This window comes from Brachycentrus maculatus, unplaced genomic scaffold (genome assembly GCF_059751285.1).
Source record: "Brachycentrus maculatus isolate JH-2025_06_01 unplaced genomic scaffold, ASM5975128v1 h1tg000003l, whole genome shotgun sequence".
In the NCBI taxonomy this organism is placed as follows: Eukaryota; Metazoa; Arthropoda; class Insecta; order Trichoptera; family Brachycentridae; genus Brachycentrus; species Brachycentrus maculatus.
The window spans coordinates 1,509,273-1,534,807 of NW_028280758.1; the positions used below are offsets into that span (position 1 = coordinate 1,509,273).

Below are 25,535 nucleotides of genomic sequence, written 5' to 3' on the forward strand. Positions count from 1 at the left end.
TGAAGCAAGCAGCGTGAACGCTATTCTAACTAACTAACTAACCATCACGCCGTTTCTCCACAGGGGTAGGCAGAGAGAATCGAACGCCACACCACTCTGTCTTTGCAAACATTCTTCACCTCAGCTACATTCATGCATCTCGTCATAGATACCCGACGATTATTACGACTCCTGACCCGGCCGCTTTCAAGTATTTGACATACCTGATTGTGCCAAGTTTTCCCCGGTCTTCCTCTGCTTCTTTTTCCAACTAACATTCGCCTCATAAATTTGTTTAACCGTTCTTTCTTCACTCATACGTTCCACGTGACCAAACCATCTCAACACACCTTTCTTAATTTTATCGATAATGCTTATTACATTCTTTCCTTATTTCATCATTCGAACGTCTATCAAACATCGTTTTGCCACACATTCATCTGAGGGATCGCATTTCTCCTTACCTTACCTCACGCTATTCTCCTTACCTGGTATAACATTGAATTCCAATGGGGCCATAAAACATCACCTTGTTCAGTTTTATTCCATGTATAATAAAAATGAAGTTCACTCAGTAAGTATAATATTATATTTTTACAATAATTTACGGGCTAAATATTAACATTTATTTAGTTGTATATGAAGTTATCACTAAACAAAAGGCCTTTATTCACTAAGGACAGAAAGAGCCACCTCTTCAGAAATATCAAGCGGAGTTAAAGTCTTTGGGTCCACTGTCACGGGCACGCTAGTTTCATCCGCAGAATCTTCATTGTCTTCTAAGCAAAACAATAAACCATCGTCTTCGTAAGTCGGAAAATAAAACTCGGGCTGGTTCCACAATTTGGAATCTTGCAACTTGAAATGTGTAGCACTAGACATGTGTGCTAAGAGGTCATCAATATTTTTAAATTCGGTATCACAAGAGATGCAGCGCAAGATATGCACTTGCCTTCTTACATAGTTAACAATTTTCACTTTTTCATAAAAATTCATTTTTTTCGTTATGTAACTAAAGTTAAAATTGTGTTTTTTAGACATATGACAAACAATATCTTCATATTTCTTTTCGGAGTGCTTACAAAATAAACATATAATAGAGATGCTGTCTTTTTCCTCCCAATCGGACCAATCACTATCGCCATCTGAGCTGGACTCTTTGTTACTCTTCCTAGATTTGACGCTATTTGTGCTACTGGTTGCCTTTTTCTTCGGTGCACCGCATGTTTTCAAGTATGTTTGCCAATTTTTACCCATTTCTAAATAATTGCTAACAAAGAACTTATCATACTCTTTATTACTGGGGTTGATTCTTTTATGAACCTTTTTACGCATATGTTCTTTGAGTATATTTCTATCTTTGAAAACTTTTTCGCAATAAATACAAATAAAGTTATCCAATTTATTGGACAGTATTTCTATTAGTTCTCCTATAAACACCAAGTTTTCTGTTTTTGCAATATAAAAGTTGTGTTTTTCAAACAAATGAAGCAAAAAATTTGCCCTTGAATCCTTTATGATAGTTCTACAGAAAAGGCATTCTCTTTCATATTTCTTGTCTTCTCTTTCGGCAGTTTGTTGGGAAAGTATCTTTTCTAACCTCTTCTGCTGCAAATCTCGTCTTATTTGGTTATCTATCGGAACAACATCACTGAGCAAATAGTACTTCTCATTTTTAGATAACTGTCCATCAGGCGTTTTATCTAATAGCATTGTAGAACAGTATTCGGCCAATTCCAAACCTAAAAGAAAGTGTTTATATTAAATAAGCAGATAATTATTAATTATTATTATCGACATTTGGACTAATAAATAAACTGTTTCTACATGGAAGAAACGACCAAGTAGCCATGGATTCTAGTAATGGAATATTATTTTGATACAAAATCGATCAAAATACAAATATCAAGTCATGTGCGCAAAGAATTTAACTTTATTTACTATCGTAAACAGAGCCAAAACTGGCTCATTAATCAAGTTGTAAGTAGTTACCGCCACATAGTTTCAGTAAATGCGACTAGACGCTGAACACAAAACTTAGCCGTAATAGTATTGTCTAGCAAATAAATAAAGATCAATATAGCATTACACCATTATAGAAACAAGACAAAATTAATTGTCATAATCTAATGAACCAATCTACCACCACCGAACTGTTAAAATCTAAGTTTTTTTTTCAAATTTTGTTACCGATTACATTCATCTTAAAAACAGATTTAACAGGGAGTGATCCACCTTACCTTTAAACTTTTGCTTCCAAAAATGAATATATTCCGTCAAAACCGCAATTTCTTCAACATCAGCTATAATCAAACGATGATCCGTATACAGATGGGTCAACATTTTCTGTTGCTCTTCTGGCATCGAGAATTGAATATCACACAACATACACTCACAAACACGGGTCGGATGAAATAACTGTTCAGATAACAAAATTTCATATCCATCTTGTTCATTCACATTAAATGTTAATGGCCCAATAATGTTCGACGGTCTTGTTACTTCTTCCATTGTTTATTCCACAAATGAAAACGATTTTTTTAGGTTATGTGTACTGAGAAATGTCAATGTCAAATTCGGACCATCTAGACTGCGTTCATAAAATATCGGACGATCGATTACCAAAAATACGGATAACGATAACGATCACAGGGCTCAAAATGTCATGTGAAAACGCATTTAGTAGGACTTTTGACAATTTCACTTATATTTATTCTTCATAATTATTTTACTTTTATTTATCTCTTTGTCCCCCCAAAAGATCTAAAAAAAACTAACTAACCATCACACCGCTTTCCGCAGGGGTAGGCAGAGAGAATAGAATGCCACACCAATCTGTCTTTGCACACAACCTTCGCCTCTTCCACATTCACACATCTTCTGATACATACACGCCGATTATTCCGACTCCTGACTTGAGAACTTTCAAGTATTTTAAATACTTGATCACGCTAAAAGATTTGTATTTATTATTTCCTAATTGACTTTTTAAAAAAATCTTTATTTCTCACACATTGTTATACATACTGTATTCTAGAGATGAAAAATTATAGTTACCATCCATTAGTCCATATACTTTTTAATATATTTTATTTTTATCACATAATTTATTGTCACTTTATTTATTCCAGACATCAAAGTAAATAATTTTGGTAGTATGTTGTTATTTTACTCAGGAGAGGGGGTTCATGGTCAGTGGGCATGATAAGTTTAGGAACACCTGGTTTTAACAGTTTAAAGTTCTGTGAAATTTGTTCGCGTTTTATGAGTAGTGTATAAAAGTGTATAAAAAGTATAAAAGAGAGACTTGGTATTTTTTAGGAACTTGAACCCCAGCATTATATCCAGCACGCACACAAGTGGTTTTCTCAAAAATTGTTACTCTTGTAATTCTAATAACTTAAATTAAAATCACTTCATAAAATATTTAATTTATCTATATCTGCTCCCATGTGGAGCATACGGAATCCACAAACTACCTTCAGGCTCGTCTGTCGGGTGCCAGCTTGCTTCCATTAAGTAAGTCCTGAGTCCCGAAGTTTAGACGAGAACTGCAGATGGATTGTTAGCACAGGACGTTCTGGGTGGTAAAAACCTGATGCCTTGTACTTTTACACGCTTGATGGCAGCTCTCGGGAGAGATGCAAAGTACATGGCCTAGCCAACTAAATTGCCTTTAAAATAAACTTGAGTATACTTGAAAAATAGATTTACTTTGGTGTTCTTGACCTTTACTTTGGTGGTGGAAATACATACAAAATAACATCAAATACAGTTTTCCACTTGTTTTTTATTATTTTTTGTCACATCTATATCATTCTACAATTAGTCAGGAAGATAGAAAAGTATAAAAAAATTATGTATTCAGATTTGAGGAGATAAAACAAGATTTGTATTAGTGCTCTCAATTATAGCGGTCAGTAATACAATATCATCCGGTGTGATGGCCCATCCGTTCAACTGTCCCAGGCTGCGTAACTTCGGACAGGCATCCATCAGCAACTCCACAGATTCTTGGGTTAAAAGCGGAGCACTCGGAAACCAAATCCCTTCCAGATGATCAAATTTATTATGGTGTAACATTCTGAAAACAACAATCAAATAAAATATGTTATGACAAATATAGTAATAAAGAAAACCAAAAAAATGAAAAGCAATAGTTAGCCTCTCGAATTTCATGATCAATACATTTTTTATTGAGCATACTATATCTTAAATACATGATTATTTATATTAAAATGCCCAATTAGTAATCTTAACATAAGAGACTATTTATTTACATAATTAATTTATTATTAGATTAAAACCAATATTTTTAGCTTTTCCACTTTTTTATTTGACCAGCGACCGGGTTTCGACGACGAAACCCGGTCGCTGGTCAAATAAAAAAGTGGAAAAGCTAAAAATATTGGTTTTAATCTAATAATAAATTAAAAATGCAATTCCATCACGAAGTGTCAGTGGATAATATAAATTTACATAATTTGTTAATATCAATCTTAGAATGATTAATGAATGGAAATATTTGTTATGCTTACTACTATCACAATAACATTTTTCAAAACAGATTACATACTATAATATAATTAAAATGTAACTTAGTTTTAAAATCACTATAATGATTTCATCATAGTGAATAAAATCACTATAGTGATTTTAAAACAAAGTTACATTTTAATTATAAAATGGAAAATCACAAAGTTAGTGCTACAAATATAAATTAGATTACATACTATTAAATTTTAATATTTCCTTTGAACAATAAAATTTATATCCTGTAATCAATATTGACTGGAAAGTAAAAAAGCTGAAGTGAATCTATGAATATTAAATATATATAATACATGGCATTAGCATTCGCTACAAAAATATAAAATTTACAGATGAAAAAAAATCTTTCAACGTCTAATTTATTTTATTCCCAGAATTGAACTATCTGAAATTTTATTTGATTTAAGTGACAAAGTAATCTTAGTCGACAAAATTCCCGGTAGATATTACATTATTGATAGATATGATATTATATTATTACAGTCACACACTAAGGACGGGAAAGGTATTTCTACCCGTTTGGTCGATTGATGCTTGCGGACAAGAAGGGCATTTTTACCTTCTGCGCTGGCCTCATTTCAAAGGCAGAAAAGAAGGAATCATACTATTATGTTTTATTTGTATATTTTATGCCAATCTCTGTATTAAGATCTAAACTATATGTACATAATTTTATCGAATCCCGTCGCCAGCAGTCCACAGGCGTAAAAAATTAGTGTGGTAATACAAAATGCAATATGTTATACAAAATGTAAGTACCTTGCCATATCCATGTCACTCATTTTTATTTCATCTCCTATTATTAACTTCCTAAGGTTTGGAGTACATGTCATTAGATACTTGAATGTTGACATTCTTATATTACAATGCAAAATTTCTATATCTTCCAACTTAGTGTACGGTATTTCTTCTTCATGCGTCAGAGTTTCCATTTTGTAAAGTTCTATAGAAACTAGACTGCTACACTTGTCAGCAATATGCGTCATGTTCAATGGTCCAGTCGCTTGAGATAACATTATTGAGTTAATTTTGTGACCGCATCTTTCTATCAGTTGATGAAACTCATGGCACGGAAACTTATTTAACTTTAAACGATTCAAGTTTTCCATTTTATCTATAAAAGAAATAACCCCAGGTTCTGGCTGCTGCAAGTAAATCGTTTCTAACTGGGGACAGACCTTTATGATACTTTTGATTGCATCTTTACTCGTGTTGGTGTCATGAATGTATTGTAATTTGGATTGTATATTATCCGGATAATCTCTGGACTTAACAAGGTGATGGATAGCCTTACCGACAAAAGAGTAACTTCCAAGATTTAACAAATTTGGTAAATTTGCTATGATTAATGCCACATCAGTATGACATACATTTTCTTCCCCGTACATTCCAATATTTACAACAGTGAGTGATTCCCTAATCGAAGGAGAACCTCTGCATAGTGCATCTAAACCAATTTCGGTTATATCAGTTTCTCCCGACACATCGAGCATTTTCAGGCTTTCACTGAACTCCCCGATATATTTAAGGATTTCATCATTAGCTATATATGGTATATTTAATACATGTAGATGCTGTAAAGATTTTATTAAATCATACAGAAGGTGCAGATGTTCATCCTTAACCCAAATGCCTTTCAAATTCAAGGCATTTAAACTGGTTCCCTGCGTTATTATTGTAGCTAAAATCCTATCGTAAAATTCTTCAGGAAATATGCCAGTTGCCAACATTTTAACATTATCCTGAAGGAGTAATTTCAAGGCAAAATATCTCGCTGTTGGGTCTAAATATTCCGAGTTCATTATAAGATTTAGCAAGTCTTGATAGATGTCTCCTGTCACACCGAGATTTTCAAAGTAAGATTTGATCACAACAAATGTCAAAGCCACATCACCATCCTCCTCCAAGGATGCAAGCACATCAATTACTTGTTTAGCAACAATAGTCATTGATAATTGGTTCAGTAACGGCACTTCACATTTGGGAGACATTTTCACAAACTTGGTATTCTAAATCTAATATGATCACCATAAGATATTAAAAATTTAATTTAATTATGTTATTCTTCACATGTGCTAGATGAAAACAACCAATTCTCATGGATTTAACATAGCAAGTGAAATTTGATGCGTTATGACCTAGAAAGTATACATAACCCACCTCCTTAAAAATCTATCTTTAAACTTGGTATCGTGCCAAAATCTAAAGTTAACAGGTGGTGGTAGCCCAAATCAATTTTATTGTTCCTTATTGCGTTTTTAACATTAACAAGGTACTAAATTATATAAAAATACTCATGTTGGTTTTTTTTACAAATCTGATTAAAATCATTTAAATTTCAGTGGAATTAAATTATTGATGGATCATTTCCATTCGGGTGGTGTTATAAAAATAAATACAAATTTATGAAATAAAATATAGGTTTATTATTAAAAACTTCACAATTTTTTGGTTAAAAACAAGTCTTTTCAGAATCAATAGTAACATATAAAAATTTAAAAAAACATATATACTTAGATGTTAAAAAAATGTCGTAAATACGTATGTGTTATAATATTATGAAACGTAACATTTTTTAAATTGATAAAATGTATTGATTTTGACATCTCAGCATAGATAAAGAAGAATATGAAACACGGAAGGGGTTCGAATCTCGCATAAATCCAAATAAAACACCCTTTATAAAAGCTTTTTCATTCCAACATAGATGGCTGTTGTGAACTCATATGTACTGTGTCATGAGATTGATCATATATCTAGGAGTTCCCAAAATTTGAGTAGTATAGTTGTCAATCATGGGTGAATCATGTTGTAGGTGTGTAAAGTGATCAGTTAATCAGCCTATGACAGCCCTATAAATACCCAGACTTCTTCATCTATGTTGAGATGTCAAAAAAATTGTGAAAATAAGTTTGAGAAAACACAGATTTGAGAACAAGTATTTGGACACACTCAAAATGTTATTGATTACTCATAATAATAACTCATTACATAATATTATTGTCAGAAATAGGAAAACATAACGTAATAACTGGTAATAAGCAATAGGGTAGTTAAGGAGAGTGGTTTTCCAAATTAGTTTCAGATTCCTTCTGCTTCTTGTTCTTCATTTTTTCTAATCTCATCCGATACATTTTGTTCTCATCAGAGCACTTGGTCGTTATAATGTTCCTAAAAAAAATAAAAATAGTTAAAATTAAATAAGCACTGTTACAATGTTATCATTTGCAATTTAAATATATAGATTTGTATGCACAATTAAAACACTTCTAAAATGGAATTGCAAGCAGAATTATATTGTTGACTAGACCTGTTATTTAGCCATTAATTATATTTTAGTTTTTTCAGATTTACGGAATATATTTTATTGTTTTTTTTTAAGTGCCGAACAAAAATTCAATGGATTACTTTTTGATACATGTGGTAGTATTTTATGAAAATAAAATTATAAATTATCCAAAAATATTAATATGAATTTTACCTTTTAACTAACGAAATTTAAATTGTATTTGTAAATTTATATTATCATAATTATAATTTATTTATTTAATCATTGTTCACATTAACATTTACAAATTATTATGTGCGTAAGAGCATAATATTATTGTAATTATTTTGATAACTTGTGTTATTTTATAGGATGTAATGTAATAAAATAAAAACTCACCTCACTAAACTTTCTTGCACTTTACACATTTGGGATACAGTCATAATAATATCAGCTATTTTCTTCGAGTCTAGTTTCATCTTGGCTGGTTTATCACTAAAAGCTGGTGAGGATTTGCCAGTAAGAGAATGTGTAGCCAGTGTTCTAGAAAATAGATAGCATATATATGAGTAAACAAAATCCTCATCATAACATAAGTTTACTTTAGAAATAATATTAGGAAATAACTATTCATCCTCTCCGCATACTCCACTCAGGCACTCACAACAACGTCATCTGTTGTAGAAGATAGCTCAGAGTATGGTCAGTTATTTTTTAAAATTGATTTGGCAGTCACTTTATTGTAAAATCTATCCATTTTTAATTTAAGTTTTACTTAATTACGTAATTAGAATTAGCTTCACGTATCGCTCACTCCTTTCAACAACGTCATCTATCAAAAACTTGATTTTTAAGTTTAAGAATATACTAAAATGTATTAAAAATAAAAATGAAACCACTTATTGAACTTTTTACTGTGTAACAGATCTTTTTAGGTAAAACCTGAAGGTTTTTTCTCCATTTGAAAAATATTTAGTATATTTAAAAAAATAATTAAACAATACCTCTTCTTCAAAATGCAAAAACAACACTTTCTGCCCTGTAGCGAGTAAATATTAAGTTAAAATATGCTTTTGCTGGGATTTAGTACTTTTTCTGAGCATTCTGAAAACATGCACAACTGAAATTTGATGATTTTTTATATATGACGTTGTTGAAAGGAGTGAGCGATATGGTGTTTGAAATTGATGCAGAATGCATTGAAATACGTGTCACAATAGATTTTTTTAAATATGGTCAGTTGTCTATGTCATAAGTCATCATTCAACTGAAGCACATGATACTTTCACCTATTTAGAATATTCAAGATGCCGAAAAATATTTAAAAAAGTAATTTTGAAAAACCAACATTATCAACACAATACAAATTATGCATGACTGTACATAATTATATACACATATTTTTATTTCAATTGAAAAATTGATTTTGTAAAAATATGAATAAAAACTAAGGACTACATACCTCCTTGGAAAAACTGACATGAGTAATTTTCTTGTAGCATATGAATAGGAATTCCACTTGATCTGGTTATAAGTGTGACGAGGGATAAGTGTCTTTCCACTTCCAATGGGTACCTAAGAGTTGAGTTAAACAATAATTAGAAATGTGAGAGAACTAATTTAATCATGTGATGAATATAAGATTATTTTTTTTTATTTTTTTTTATTATAATAAAAAAATAATAAAATAAAATAATACATAGGAATTATTACGATAGATTTATGCATCAAAAACATTAATTACCATTTCGGAAGCAGTTGTTTCTCCTTCAGGAGCAGGGCTGGGTAGGCGATGCTGGAAATGTATCGGTGTGGTTGGAGGGCAACCAGGGTACGGCGTTCTCGGCCGTTTCTGGACCACTCTGTCTATATCACTCCGGTTTGAATCTCGAAGAATAAGCATGGAAGTTTTACACATTCCTTGGTCAACCATGCTAGAATTATACGAATTATCTTCTTCAATGATTGTTTGATTTTTATATCCAGATTGCAATTGCTCTATAGTTCTTTGCATAGACTCCATCTTTTCTCCAAACTCATCGATAACTTTGTGAAGATAATTGATTTCCGAAGTTAATTGGCTTTGGTTTTGATGAAGAACAGCTATATTAGTCGAATCGGAGTTAGTCACATTTGTTTGAGTTTGTTGATCAAATGTCATAGGAGGAATTTTGATTTCGGGATGTTTTCTCTTCGATATACTGGTTCTCGGTCGCGGAGTATCGATCCTCAAATTACCGGTAGATGTGTTATGTGAAATCTCTTCCATTCTCTCGATAGTTGCGTAGTTGCAAGATTCCAAAGCGTGCTGAGTGTGAGGTCCTAAAGTCAAAGAATGTCGTTTCTGCGTTTGGAAACTGTTAGCTATAGACATTCTTATGTCTTGAATCTTGGAAGTGGGTTTTGATGTAGGTTTATTATTTCTCTGCTGTTTTTTGTTAAGAGCCGTTTTTTCATGGAGTTCTTTAGCTTTATTCAATATGTTAGTCTTAAGGCTGCCTCGTTTCTTTTGTGGCACCTGGAAAATATAATTATTTATTAAAAACTTTTATCTAAATTTAACTTATCTGTACCGAATGGTAGATAAGATACTGCATTGGAATAATACAGCATTATCTCGATTGCAAAGGTAACATTAAAAATATGTATTATAAATACATATTGTTTATCAACATTTTTTACATATGTACACATAACAAAAAAGGAATTGTTAAATATGCTAAACATTTCACATACAACTTGTCCCAGAAAACAGTAACTGCTTGCTCTGGGACAGTAAAGAGCGAGGTGAAAGATTCATACATCCAATTAAATAAAAATATTACATAAAATAAACTGTATTTTCAAAATGAGTTATTCTAATGCCCAATATACGATAAATCAAAACTTAATTTTCTCTAACTCAGGTAACATTTGACGTAATTAAATTTATTTCTTGAAACACTATTTTTGTTTTGAAAAATTAGTTTTTATTCAAAATATTTATATGGTTTTTAAAAGAAAATAGTTGTTGAAAGGTAAGGAGCTAAAAATTATTTATATATTTATTTTTTTCAATACATATTCTTTAAAAAAAAAAATGCGTACAGAAACGTCCAGCACTCAGCGCGGGCAAGCGCACTGTAATTTAAATGCTTGAGATCTCACCATTAGTGGTTTCTACACTAAGGATTTTTTAAATGTGAAATTTAAAAATATAATGTGGACCTATATCAGATAATTATTATTATTGGTCTGCGGGTCTATACTCAATGTAAAAATGTGAATATACATTTTTTTTATTTGTCCCAAGTTGTAATAATATAAAAATTATAGAACACATATATTTACATTTTCGTCATTTTCAGAATCAGCATCTGATGTACTTGGATTCCAGTCGGTGCCACTGTGTGCAAAGTCTCCATCATCTGAATCCGGGGCCGGTGAAGGTAACTCAGATTTCAGCTAAAAAATACAATAAAACTTTTAATAAGATGAGGGAAATCACAACAAACAAGTTTATTATGTAGTATCACAATATAGAAAACCTAATTTTAATACTAAATGGAAAATCAAATATTTTGTCCTTTTGCAGAAATATACCCCCACTAGGTGAAGATTTAAAGTTTTTTATGCTCTCTGGCAGCTTGTGAACTTCACGGAATTTTACCATCCAGCAGTCCAGTTTTGAAAAATAAAAGCGACTGTGACAGTTTAGCGTGATGGAATTTACGTGCAACGTGTTCACGCACCGATCGAGAGCACCTATCCAAAGAAAGATGGAAAAAAGCACAAGCCAATCCGAGCCAATCATCGTTTTATCAAGTTAACTGAAGTGCTGGACGGTAAAATTCCGTGTAGTGCACAAACGCCATCTGTGTTGAACAAACAAACATACAATAACCTACAAGGCCTCTATTTTTAGAAGCTTGTCTGCAGATAGGATAGTAGGGATAGGGAAAGTAAATGTGAAAAATACATCACAAACATCCGGAATTGAAAATAAATTTATTTTGCAATTGGCAGGAATCGAACTCGCGACACCAGTTTCGCAGTCGAGCGTCTACCCAACTATGCCACGGCGCCTGCTGAACATGCTACCTTTTGAACTAAAAATTATTAAAAATTTAATGCTCAAAACCGTTAACAATATTTATTTATTTATTGTAATTGCAGACAGTTGGTAGAATTCCAAATAGAATTGTTGGGTAATAATCCAAAATTAAACATGGTTATTGTATTGAATTCTCATTCTCATGGTTATCTATTACATATATATGATAATGTGTGACGGGTTTCGTCTTATTATTATCATTAAACATTATCTCATTATCATATTACATTATCAAACACATGGTTTGAGTGTTTGACAATGTCTTAATAAGACAAAATGTGTCACATATTATCATATACATATATGTAAATAAAAGTATAATTTAATCCAATAATCGTGTTTAATTTTGCAATATATTACCCAACAAAACAATATTAATATTATTTTTTATATCAGACTGGATTATTCACCCTACAGACGACATGTCAACATTGTAGGTGTCTCAACTTGATATGAGAAACATCTATCCATCTTAGTATATGAAAGAAGATGGAAGTCTGAGCATTCCAGGGCTTACGACCTGGCATTTGGCATCACTTTATACACTTGTGAAAAGTTCACCATTCTGCCCATTATTGATCATCCATATTGCATTAATTTTTGAAACCTGTATAAATGCTATAATTTCGATTACCCACCACATTCCGGCACAATTTTCAATAGATGTGGAAGTATGGCTGATAGTATCGCCACTTGTTAAATTTTAAGTAACAATTTACTAACTCTGGCATAGTAAACATTTATTATTTGTAAAAAAAATATTATAAAGTAAACTGATAACGGACAGTCAAATTGAGTGTGTGAGGTTTACCAGTAAACATCTTGGTATTTCTTCAATATATGAGTAAATATTTTATTGCATACCCTTCCAGGAGTCGAACACGGGACCAAATGCAGAAGTGATATTACAAAACGGCAAAAATATTGTTTAAATTGAATAGCCAAGTACAGTGTTTAATACATACAAAAATATTTTTACCTATAAAACTATAATATACTCATACATAAAATGCAGTACTTCCAATGAATGTATGAAATACTCACTAAAAATCTGCAAGGAACTGTTTCTTCGCCTTCTTCTTTTAAAAATATACCTACATTATTGTTGACATACATTTTAAATATTAAAATAAATAAATTTATAAACCAAACACAAAATTAAAAAAAAATCTGACAGGCACTTCTGGCATTATGTCCCAGGACGAGCGCAGATTATTCACGTACACACGAAAAAAAATTATGTAACATTTTAGTAAAGGTAAATGAACATTTTTTTATTACTTAAAATCGTACAAAGAGGTAATAAGTTTGTTTAAAAAACCTTTAATATTACGTGACACTTTAAAAAAAACGGGTGGTTCTGGGAATATCGTCACAACACAAAACATTACAGTATACTTACATTATCCACGAAATAAAATAAAAAATTGTTATCCATGATAACATTATGTAAACATAATTGAATAAAATTCTACACCCAATGCAAAAACTTATTTTTCATGACTGATATCGCGTTATTTGACGTTTAAAAAACGCGCTAAAGTTTTTTTAAGGTTTTTTAAAGTATACGCATGCGCAGTACATGGTAGTACCTACGCGCACAAATAGGTATGTTTGTCTCTGTTCACAGTTTAGCCGCGCATTTTTTAATATTTTATATGAAATGATCATTTGAAACTTACATTTTCTTTCGAAGGACCGGACTTCCGTCTCGTCAGGCCGAGTTGCAAAACGGCATCTTGTAAGTGTTTGATCTCTTTTTCCAAGAACTCCTTGTCAACTAGAAAAATACAAAATCAGTATTAAATTCTGGTAAGATTGATGCTGACATTGATTTATTAATCGATATATTTTAGATGTTATCGATTAACGACGTTTTCTGATCCGATTCCAGCAAAGAATTTAATAGAGGAATTCGTCAATTCATTTTCGAAACGCTGTTAACTCGTTCATGATAACATGACGTGTGGTCCCGTGATTAGTGTCGCGGACTCTTAAGTCAGAGTTTCTCGGTTTGAACCCACTCTATCACAATTCGATACCTATTTCTAATTATGAGCCGCTTAGGGTCACAGAAATAGTATCTGCTTTATAGAGCTATAATAGAAGTAGTGTGGATTCGTTTTTGTGACATCATTCGTTACCAACTTACGAAAACAATGTTTTTACGAAGGCGAATATTGCAAAAAAAATGATAAATGAACATATTGATTATATCATCTGTTATAAACACAAAACGAGTTTTACACAATCGTTTATAGGTTGAGTATGTTAAATTAGATTTTCCTCCCAAATGATAATACCCTATTGCCAGCCTTTGCCTCCTTAACGCCATTAGAAGTTTTTCGATTCCATTCAACAATTTCTATCGATGATTAAAAAAAGGTTTCATTTTTTTCTCGACAAAGTGGGGCTGTTTTATTCAGACGCCCCATCTAATCGTTCTTTGAACGTCCTCGACCTCCGTAAAAGCCGGTACAATGATGTACGTTCATGGTTAGGGCATATATCGCTCACTCTTTTCAACAACGTCATATAATCATATGATCAAAAATCTTCTATTTTCAGTGGTGCATGTTTTCGGAATGCCCAGAAAATGTACTATATCCCAGCAATAGCGGCATATTTTTAGCTTAATATTTACCCGCTACAGGGCAGAAAGTGTTGTTTTTGTATTTTGAAGAGCGGGTATTGTTTAAATTTTTTTTTAAAATAAACTAAATATTTTCAAACGCAGAAAAAAAAATTCAGGTTTTACCTAAAAAGACCTATTGCACAGTAAAAAGTTCAATAAAGGGCTTCATATTTATTTTTAATACATTTTATTATATTCTTAAACTTTGAAAACGATCTCCTGAAAAATGAAGCCTTTTGATTTATGACGTTGTTGAAAGGAGTGAGCGATATATAGCGAGGGTATGAATATTAGAAGTAGGCCCACGTTAAAACGAGAGAAATATCGTTCATCTCTGTCCTGATCAAATATTTTGTAAAATTGCTAAACGTCTTGGATCACGTGTTTTAGGTTAAACGACTGCTATCTATTAGAGCTTTCTATCAGATTTATCCAGTATTAACATGTCCGCCTCCGCAGTCAGCACGCTCGGTTACCGTTCTGGGGGTCCCGGGTTCGAATCCCGGGGGGGTCAAATAAATAAAAGTGATTTTTTCACTCTAATATTTATTCCATATTATTACCCTGGACTGGTACCTGAAGTAGAGGGCTGATCACCTTTCCTTCATGTGTTAACGATTTAGATAACACAGCATTTGTATGATGCAGTGCCATATGCACCATTGGGGTGTGGATAAGGGTTTGAATGAATGAATGAAGATTCCGTTACCTACTTAAATCTAAACTTTATTACCTCCCCTAACAAACTTGTGTACAAATAATTTTTTAAATTTCTTAAAATTAATTGTATAAATTTGTCTTCAAATTTATATATGTAAAGTAATTCACTTATCAAACTTACATTACGAACAAAACTAGCCCCACTAACACATTTATCTTTTAAAAATTAATGTTAAAAGTATAAATAAAAAATAATTAAAAACTAGCTAGAAAACCCTTAAAGAGTAAAAATACTAAAAGATGAATAAGAATGATAAAGTTAAGAAAAATCGGAATTTCTGATTTGGACACCGTATTTTGACTGTACAACATTTGTATTGGTTTCGATATAATATTTTTAAAATAAATATTTTAATTTATCCGTCATCGTACTGAATTAATTAGCATATTTGGCTACCGTGCTTGATGTCCCGGGCTGAATTCCTGGATGATCAAAATGAACGAAAAACCGATTTAAAAATATATTATTTTACCCTGAATTGGTACCCGATGCGCCGAAATAATCACCCTGCTTTCGTGAGATTAATAATTAAATGAACAAGGTATCAATTTAATGCAGTGCTCTATGCGCCATCGGGTGTGGATAAGGGCAATAAAAATAGTGTTTATAATCCATTACATGCTTAAATATATGTACAGATATATTACGAGTATATACAACAAAAAAATGGTATATATCGTTAAAGAATGGTACAAGACGCCAAAATTATTTTAATAACTCCGGGATATTTTTGTATATTTATTATTTATTCGGGATACTTATTTTCTATAAATAACATACAATTACGTTAAATGGAATTTTGTTTTGCAAAGTAATGCCATGAATAATAATGAACATATGCTGGTTCTTTGTTTGTTACTACTTCTCTGGATACTTCCAGAGAAGGGGTTGAAGCGACACATTCGCCCTCTCAACTCGAAGCAGTCCTGCTTGGAATGAATAATTACCATCAAAATACATCTTATCATTATCATTTCCATATAATAATAATTCACGTCGGACATAATTCACGTCCGTGTGAGCGCCCTTCAGGTCATTTTATGAAAATAGTGCTATATAAACAATCCAATCTTATCATTACATGACAATTAAAATTACTTTTAATTTACATTAATTAATTTTAATTACTTTTTAGTTCATAAACAAAAAAAACGGAAATCTTTATAAGCTTTACAAATGTTTACTTCAATACATTTTTTTTTTGTTTTAACAGTTTGCTAATGCTTTCGTAAGACGAAACAGCTGTCATCTGTCAGCTGTCTATAGAAAAAAGTAATATCAGAAATCAAAACAACACGGGATAATAAAACGGGGGTGTCAACTATAATACTTTCCTTAATTGATTCGGCAGTCACTTTGTGGTAAAATCTATCCATGTTTAATTTAAGTTTTACTTGGTTAATACCACTATTTATTAAAATCTATTATGATACACTTTTCCATGGATTCCGCATCATTTTCATACGGTATTTGAAAATGATGCGGAATGCATTGTTTCGATAAACACGTGCTACAATAGATTTGAAAAAAATAGTGGTATTTACCAAGTAAAACATAAATTGAACAGAATTAAAATTAGGTACATTTAAGTTCTGTGTACAGCAACCTTGAGGCTTAAAAAAATGGCGCTTAAAAATGATACTATATTATTATTATCCGTTTTTCTGTCCCACAATTTGAAGCAGACGTCCCACAATTTGGTCGTGATATTGACCAACCGCTCTAATGGATTCTACAGAAAGTTTTGCAGCACATTTCGAATATGAAGATTTCGGAAATTCTCTTTTGGGAACAGATTTTTTGCAATCCAACTACCCTTAGATGGAGACCCTTGTTATTATAATAGAATGATTTATGGGGGGATGGGTCCATGGGACTCATCTCGCTAGAAGCGTTGAAGTACATACCTACCTAACTCACATGGCTCACGTTGCAAAATTTTTTGCGGGATAGTGCAAATTCCTTTTGTCTGTTAGCCGAGGGAATCCATGGGAAGATAGGAATCTGATTAATTGTTTGTCTTTCTATTCTATTTAGTGAGGTGGTTAGTGCGTTTGGATAACGTAATGGAGTTCTCGGGTTCGATTACCAAAGGGGTTGAATATCACTGATCTCACTCGAATATTTATTTAATATCACCTTGCCTTCACGTAATGCAATCAAGATAACACTGTGCAAGATAAAACGCTCAATTAAGATAAAATGGTGTGATGCAGTGCCTTATGCACCATTGGACGTATCCAAGAGTGTGCTCTTCTGTCCTGACATACACTCCTCGCTTCCTTCTCATGTCTATTCCACTTTAAAGAACTCTCCTTGGTCTTTTCAATTATCCCTTGTTCAGCCTTACATTCCTTTCGTATATCTTCGTTTTAAATTCTGTCGTACAATGATTTTTCAAACATTCGCAAAAACTAAACAACGTTGAATATTAAATATCGAAAGAACGAGTAAATAATAAGCTTAAAAAATATTGGAGGGCATGTATGTTATGGCTAAACTGACCATTTATTTTTGTCCTCAAAACGGGATATCTACCAATTTTTACGTAATAGTATGTATATTAAAAAAAAATATTCCATAGTTTTTATGTATTAATATAACGAAAAGGTATGTTGATAAAGAAAATTAGAGGAAAAAATAATATAAATATGAAAAAATTATGTTGTTTTATATTTTTTTAATGAATAAATTTCTTAGTATAAGAGGGTTTGATAAGAATGGAATTTAAATAAGAATGGAATTATTGACCGGATTTCAAAAAAAACTACATCATCACTTTAAGTACTCCGAACTTGTATTTGTGTTTTTTTATGTCGTCCACAGCTAAATTGTTACCTTGTATTGCTCTTTTTTAGAAAATGGGACATTTCGACGTCCCGAAACTTTGCTTCGGGACAACGGGACAGGCTATCTAAAAACGGGACGTATGGTCACTTCAGGTATGGGTCAATGAATAGTAATAGAGGAAGCGAAAATTGTACCTATGTCAGGACAGTCGCTTGTGGAGTTCCATCCGTTCTACCTACCCCCGCAGCGGAAAACAGCGTGATAATAGTAGCTTTAGTACCAATAGTAATATAAAGCGATTCTACACGGAAGTTAACGATTAAACTACGTATGTAAGATAACTTTATGATTACTTGTATCACGAAGATTTTTTAGCCCGTAGACAACACTTCGTAATACGGATAGGTATCCGGTTTAAAAATGCAAACGTCATTAGAAATAACATTACCAATAATGTTCAAATGCGCTCCCTCAGACGAACGTGTGGAAAAGCATTGTGTGACAGAATTTAAAACGAAAATATTAGAAAGGAATGCAAGACTAGGCATGCAATGCATGCTAGGGATAGTTGAAAAGTTTAAGAAAAGTTATTTAAGGTGGTATGGACATGTGGAGCGAATGGATAACGAGAGAATGACTAAGAAAATATATGTGGCGAATGTGAGAGGGAAAACAGAACGAGGACGACCGAGAAAGACTTGGCACGATCAGATCAATCAGAACCTAAAATCTGGCGGTGTCAAAAGTCTGCGTAATCGGAGGGCACGTATGACTAGATGTATGAATGTGAAGCGAGGGGTGTATGTTAGGGGACAAAAGAGTGTGGCGTTCCATCCTCTCTGGGTATTTATGTCGTGTTTGATTGTAATTCTCGCCGACGTTACGGCTATGGCCTGTAATGATGGCCGAAACGTCTTAACACACGCCACAAAAACTCATAACCCATCAGCATCTCTAAACTGCTGTGAAAATCTGAGAAAGTTGAATATTCTTGAACTCTATTTACTAAATACAAATGTATTGTAGCACTGAAAATATATAATTTTATATAAACACACCCCACTTATTTTTTTTAAGTGAACGTTTTAAAAAAATCATTGGTCTCTTCAATTATTTTTAAATTCATTTCACATAAACAAATAAATAAATAAAAAAATTAAGACGGATTCAAGTGATACACCACGAAAGGCTTTTAAAAATTAAATAATTATATTATTAACTAACTAACTAACCATCACGCCGTTTCCGCGCAGGGGTAGGCAGAGAATAGAACGCCACACCACTCTGCCTTTGCAAACATTCCTCGCCTCTTCCACGTTCATGCATCTCCTCATACATACCCGCCGATTGTTTCGACTCCTAACCTGACTGCTTTCAAGTATTCTGCATACCACCTGATCGTGCCAAGTTTTTCTCGGTCTAATTATTTTACTATCTAATTATTTTATTATTGACTATTATTTAATTTTAGGATGCGCATTATGCACTTACATAGAATATTTTATACGAGTAATTATAAAAATAATGTGCATTACACACATATATATGTGTATATATGTGATATATATATATATATATATATATATATATATATATATATATATATATATATATATATATATATATATATGTATATATATGTATATGTATATATATGTATATATGTGTATATATATATATATATATATATATAATATATATATATATATATATATATATATATATATATATATATATATATATATATATATATATATATATATAATATTACATAAACTGTCTTTAAAATATCGCTCACTCGTCTCAAGAACGTCATAAATAAAAAATTGTCAATTTTCAGTTGTGCATGTTTTCGGAATCCCCAAAAAATGTACTATATCCCATCAAAAGAGGCATATTTTTAACTTAATATTTACCCGCTATAGGGCAGAAAGTGTTGTTTTTGCATTTTTAATAAAGGGTATTGTTTTTATTTTTTTTTAATAAGTACACTAAAATATTTTTCAAATGGAGAAAAAACATTCAGGTTTACCTATAAAGATCTGTTGCACAGTAAAAGTTCAATAAGTGGCTTAATATTTATTTTTAATACATTGTATTATATTTTTAAACTTTAAAAACGTTCTCCTGAAAAATCAAGTTTTTATATTTATGACGTTCTTGAAAGGAGTGAGCGATATCATCAAGTAATACATGAAATAATTTTAATCTTACATTTTATATTAAACTCAAATCATCAAAAAACTTTGCTTAAATAATTAAATAAAATGAAGACTGTGTACTTACCAGAAACAATGACTATACATGCTTGACGCACTGCCCCGTTCTGCTTGACATTCACAAGTTTCCCGGTGTGATACTCTTCGAAGCGCAGATCATCCACGAGGTCCTCGCTGCTGACCAGGCAGTATCCATTGTGAGTGGTCTTAGTTCCCTTCCACTCCACGATCAACCACATCTTCCGATAGTCGTTTCCTATTGGATGCAGATAACTCATTTCGCGCCGAAACCCGATCGATCGACGATAGCAAATAAATAAAATAACGGACGCGAACCCAACTGAATCTAACTCGAAGAGAGCTCGTGGCGTACTGGTCGCTCGTCGCTCCTGCCTGCTAGAAAGGGCAGGTAAAGGAATGAAATTCTACCACTCTGTTGTCTCATTGCCGCCCCTAGAGCCCACCCTCCTCCCTTCTTAGAAAGGCATTAAGGTTGTAAAAAGTAAAAACCCAACTTATGCCCGCGACAATTCGTTACGAGCGCCCATGAAGAATGGCGTTCAGCTGCGGAAATAAGGCCGCAGTCCCTTTGGGTAAATACGGTAATTTATTGTTACTTGCAAGGGTGCACTTAAATCTACCTGGTAATGCATTGATTTTACTAAGGCCTGTGTAACATCTGCACATCTAGCTACGGCTGAATGGGATGGTTTAGAAAGTTAGGAGTCCTCGATTTGCTGATAAAAAAATATACGAGTTGGATTTTCTGACGCAAAATAATTACGTTCCTATAACGATCCGCTTTAAAATAACACAAATCAAATAAAAATAATAGTCTTGATAAAAGAAGCGGTTAGCTTCGAAACCGGTAGACATTATAATTAAATTATAATAAAAAATTTGTAGTGATTTTAAAACAAAGTTAAATTTTAATTATAAAAAAATAATAGCGTTATAAATATAAATATATCGCAAAACGATGCGTTTAAACCATTTTTTTTTACGAATTAAAAGGTAGGTAGGCAGATTATGATTACAATACATGTGTACATTATATCATACGGTGAACTGTTAATGTTTACAGATTTATATTCAATTGATTTTATTCATCTGTGTAGTGTGTTGGTAAGCGCGTTTAATTACCGTGCTGGAGGTCCCGAGTTCGATTCCTTAGGGGTTTTATTTATTATTTCAATTCCTGACCCGACCGCTTTCAAGTATTAATACTTATGTAAATGTGTTAAAACACACCTGATCGTGCCAAGTATTCCTCGGTCTTCCTCCGCTCCTTGTTCCAAATACATGCAGGTCATAAATTTGTTTTACCGCTCTTTACTCACTCATTCGCTCCACGTGTCCAAACCAACTCAACACACCTTTCTTAATTTTATTAATGATGCTAAGATAGTTCGGCGTTGGATTCCTTCCTTATTTCACCATTCGAACACGTGTCCAAACCATCACAACGCACCGTTATTAATTTTACCGACAATGCTTATCTCATCCTTGCATTCTTTCCTTATTTCACCATTCGAACATCTATCATACATCATTTTGCCGCACATTCGTCTAAGTGATCGCATTTCGACAGCATTCAGTCTGTTTTCACCCTTTTTTGCCAACTCATGCGTCACTTCCACATGTAAGAGTTGGAAACAGAACTCCGTTGCGTACTGCCAGTTTTACTTTCGCTGAAAGGTTTTTATTTGCTATAAATAATTTCAGTGCATTCACTATTCATTCATGGTAATGGTCAGTATGTTTAGCTACCGTGCTGGAGGTCCCATGTTCGATTCCCAGGGGGGGTGAGAATATATATGAGTGATTTTACACCTTAATTTTTATCTAATATTACTCTTGACTGGTCCCTGAAGCGCAAGAGTGATACCTTGCCTTCATATAATCAAAGATCAAGATATCAATGTGTCAATACGATGCAGTGCCCTATGCACCATTGGATTCGGGAAAGGATTGGAATACACTATTCACTCTATTTCCAGCATTCACTGTTTAGATATTTATATATGCATTAAATTTAAATATTAATATTTCATTTTTTTAAAATCCTTATACGCACCCCAATGATGCATAGGGCACTGCATCATATAAACGCAGTGTTATCTTGATCGTTAACACATGAAGGAAAGGTGATCAACCCTCCGCTTAATATAAACGCTCCAGGGTAATATGGAATAAATATTAAAGTGAAAAAATCACTTATATTTATTTGACCCCCCTGGAAATCGAACCTGGGACCTCCAGAACGGTAGCCGAGCGTGCTGACCATTACACTACGGAGGCGGAGAATTATAATAAATATTAATATACTGAATATATGTAAATTGAATATATCTGTTTACGTTTCTACTCCTTTAGTCAGATCTCTCATATTCCCGAGTAATTCAAAACAAAAACAAAAAAACATATCGCTCACTCCTTTCAAGAACGTCATAAATCAAAAATCGTCAATTTTCAGTTGTGCGTATTTTCGGGATGCCAAGAAAATGTACTATATCCCAGCAAAAGAGGCATATTTTTAACTTAATATTTACCCACTACAGGACAGAAAGTGTTGTTTTTTCATTTTGAAGAAAAGGTATTGTTTAATTATTTTTTATGTCCACCTCCGTAGTGTAATGGTCAGCACGCTCTGCTACCGTTCTGGAGGTTCCGGGTTCGATTCCCAAGGGGGGTAAAATAAATATTAGTGATTTTTTCACTGTAATATTTATTCAAAATTACCATGGACTGGTACCTGAAGCAGAAGGCTGATCACCTTTCCTTCATGTATAAACGATCAAGATAACACTGCGTTTATATGACAGTGCCCTATGCACCATTTGGGTGCGGATAAGGGTTTTATATTATATTATATATTTTTTTTTTTAAAGTATACTAAATATTTTTCAAATCGATAAAAAAAACCTTCAGATTTTACCTAAAAAGATGTGTTTTGCACAGTAAAAAGTTCAATAAGTGGCTTGATATTTATTTTTAATACATTGTAATATATTTTTAATCTTTAAAAACGGTCTCCTGAAAAATCAAGTTTTTTTATTTATGACGTTCTTGAAAGGAGTGAGCGATATGTAATAGAAAGATCCCTGCATTATCCGTAATTACCATAACTTCTGAAGAAAACGTAATTATGCGGGTAAATCCAAACAATTAATTTCTATTTGCGTTTATTATTGTCCGGTTTGAACCGTACGATAAATGAACAAAGACAATTAGGAACGCTTTAGTAAATTCCTGTAATTTGTGTTATTATTAGAGAAATACTTTTATTACCTACGATTAAGTAATTACCGACAATAAAACAATTTACGTTGCTTTTACATCTAGCTTTCCGGTGACTAATGTATGTATATGTGATTTAGTTTATTCCACAAAAATAATAAAGAAAAATAGATAAGTACCAATTTAAAATCGGTACTAATTATTCCTCGAAATATGCGTATTTTTTTTACTACTACTACTACTACTACCATCACGCCGTTTCCCCGCAGGGGTAGGCAAAAAAGATGGAACACCACACTCTTCTGTCCTGACATACACTCCTCGCCTCCTTCACATCCATACATCTAGTCATACATGCCCTCCGATTACGCAGACTTTTGACACCAGATTTTAGGTTCTGATTGATCTGATCGTGCCAAGTCTTTTTCGGTCGTCCTCGTTCTGTTTTCCCGCTCACATTCGCTACATATATTTTCTCAGCCATGATCTCGTTATCCAATCGTTCCACATAACCATACCACCGTAAAGAACTCTTCCTAATCTTTTCAATTATTCCTTGTTCAGCCTTACATTCCTTTTTTATATCTTCGTTTTTAATTCTGTCATACAATGATTTTCCACACATTCGTTTTAGGGAGCGCATTTCGACAGCGTTCACTCTGCTTTCGTCCTTCCTTTGTCAGTTCCATGTTTCGCTTCCATACATTAGTGTCGGAACCAGCACGCCGTTGTGAACCGCTAGCTTGGATTCCGTGGATATATTTTTATTTGCAATCACTCTGTTTAAAGCACCATTTATTCTATTCCCTGCATTCACTCTTCTCTTAATATCCTTTTCCGTATTTTTTTAAAGGACCATATTTTGTTACATCTTGATTTTGCTAATGTGAAAACATTACTTCATACAGATATAATTTCTACAATTAAATATCTTTAGTGGTTAGGACGTGGTTTCACAATGGTGGCGACTTTGATATCCGACTGAGTCAACTAGAGCCGAAAACACGTATTTTTTAAATTTATTTATTGATCAAAACAACCCCTCATCAATCCAATGCATTTGCAAATAAAATATCTACGAAAAAATCAGTGACTGTAATTATTTTTTATTAAGCCTCCACTTTTACGAGCGATTAAACTTTTTTAAAACCCTTATCCGCACCCCATTGGTGCATAGGGGCATCACATAAACGCAGTGTTATCTTGATCGTTAACCCATAACCAAATGTGATCAGCGGTCCGCTTCGGGTAACAGTTCAGGGTAATATTGATTTATGTATTAAATGTTAAATCAAATGCATTATGTTGGCCACACGCAAGTGTTTTTGACTTATATTTTTTACTCAGGAATTGCATTAAATTATAGTAACTATAAACATAAATTACAAATCATATTCAGGATGTCAGATGATAGACTTCCACGTATCGCCCTTCAAGGAATCCCTGAAGGACGCAGACCCCCAGGCAGACCTTCAAAAAGGTGAGAGCTACAAGCGGAGGCACAAACAGATCCTTAGGATCTAGAAAAAAAAGAAGAAGACATTCAGAAAAAGGCTATTAAATTGAGTTGAAACAGTTGAGGCCTCGTTTGAGTCAAGCGGTGTTGCATAAGCCGTAGCTAGAACTCAGACTCACTTAGATCGGTGGTCTCTAACCCACAGGCCGCGGTCCGGCACCGATACATAGATCAAATAGTACTGGGGCCCCCAAGGCCGTGCGTTACGTAAAAATACGTAAAAAAAAATCGAACACACCCTATAAAAATAATAAATAATTATTTAGTTGTTAAAAATAATAATCCAATAAAACTTTTTCACGCCAGATTATCGCTGACACAATACCTTCGAAGTAAAAAACCTATTGGCCTATCAAAAGCTATCAAAATAATCTAAAATATAAACCATTTACATGAAAAACCGACTATTACACCATTAATAAAATAAAATAATAAACCTTGAGTCCCTCTCCAAGCACAAGAGCTCAGTCTCTTTTTTGAAGAGGCACAGCGAAACTAAAAGTATAAGATAGTCATATTTATA

The 25,535-nt window shown here is 32.8% G+C and overlaps 3 protein-coding genes across 3 annotated transcripts; all 3 read right to left on the reverse strand.

Moving 5' to 3' along the window:
* Nucleotides 1–554: 554 nt before the first annotated feature.
* On the reverse strand, nt 555–2,570 carry LOC148314001 (zinc finger protein 277). The gene is made up of 2 exons (XM_088266081.1): nt 2,220–2,570; nt 555–1,721 (listed from the first exon to the last, which is right to left on the reverse strand). Exons 1-2 carry the CDS (start codon nt 2,488–2,490, stop codon nt 646–648), a joined length of 1,347 nt encoding a protein of 448 aa, XP_088122207.1. The 5' UTR covers nt 2,491–2,570; the 3' UTR covers nt 555–645.
* Nucleotides 2,571–3,749: 1,179 nt separating this feature from the next.
* On the reverse strand, nt 3,750–6,648 carry LOC148314002 (uncharacterized). The gene is made up of 2 exons (XM_088260749.1): nt 5,290–6,648; nt 3,750–4,063 (listed from the first exon to the last, which is right to left on the reverse strand). Exons 1-2 carry the CDS (start codon nt 6,519–6,521, stop codon nt 3,844–3,846), a joined length of 1,452 nt encoding a protein of 483 aa, XP_088116875.1. The 5' UTR covers nt 6,522–6,648; the 3' UTR covers nt 3,750–3,843.
* A 328-nt stretch (nt 6,649–6,976) lies between these two features.
* Nucleotides 6,977–20,495, reverse strand: LOC148314003 (uncharacterized). Its single transcript, XM_088262097.1, has 7 exons — nt 20,324–20,495; nt 13,574–13,671; nt 11,129–11,242; nt 9,543–10,316; nt 9,261–9,373; nt 8,198–8,341; nt 6,977–7,701 (listed from the first exon to the last, which is right to left on the reverse strand). Exons 1-7 carry the CDS (start codon nt 20,493–20,495, stop codon nt 7,584–7,586), a joined length of 1,533 nt encoding a protein of 510 aa, XP_088118223.1. The 3' UTR covers nt 6,977–7,583.
* Nucleotides 20,496–25,535: the final 5,040 nt, after the last annotated feature.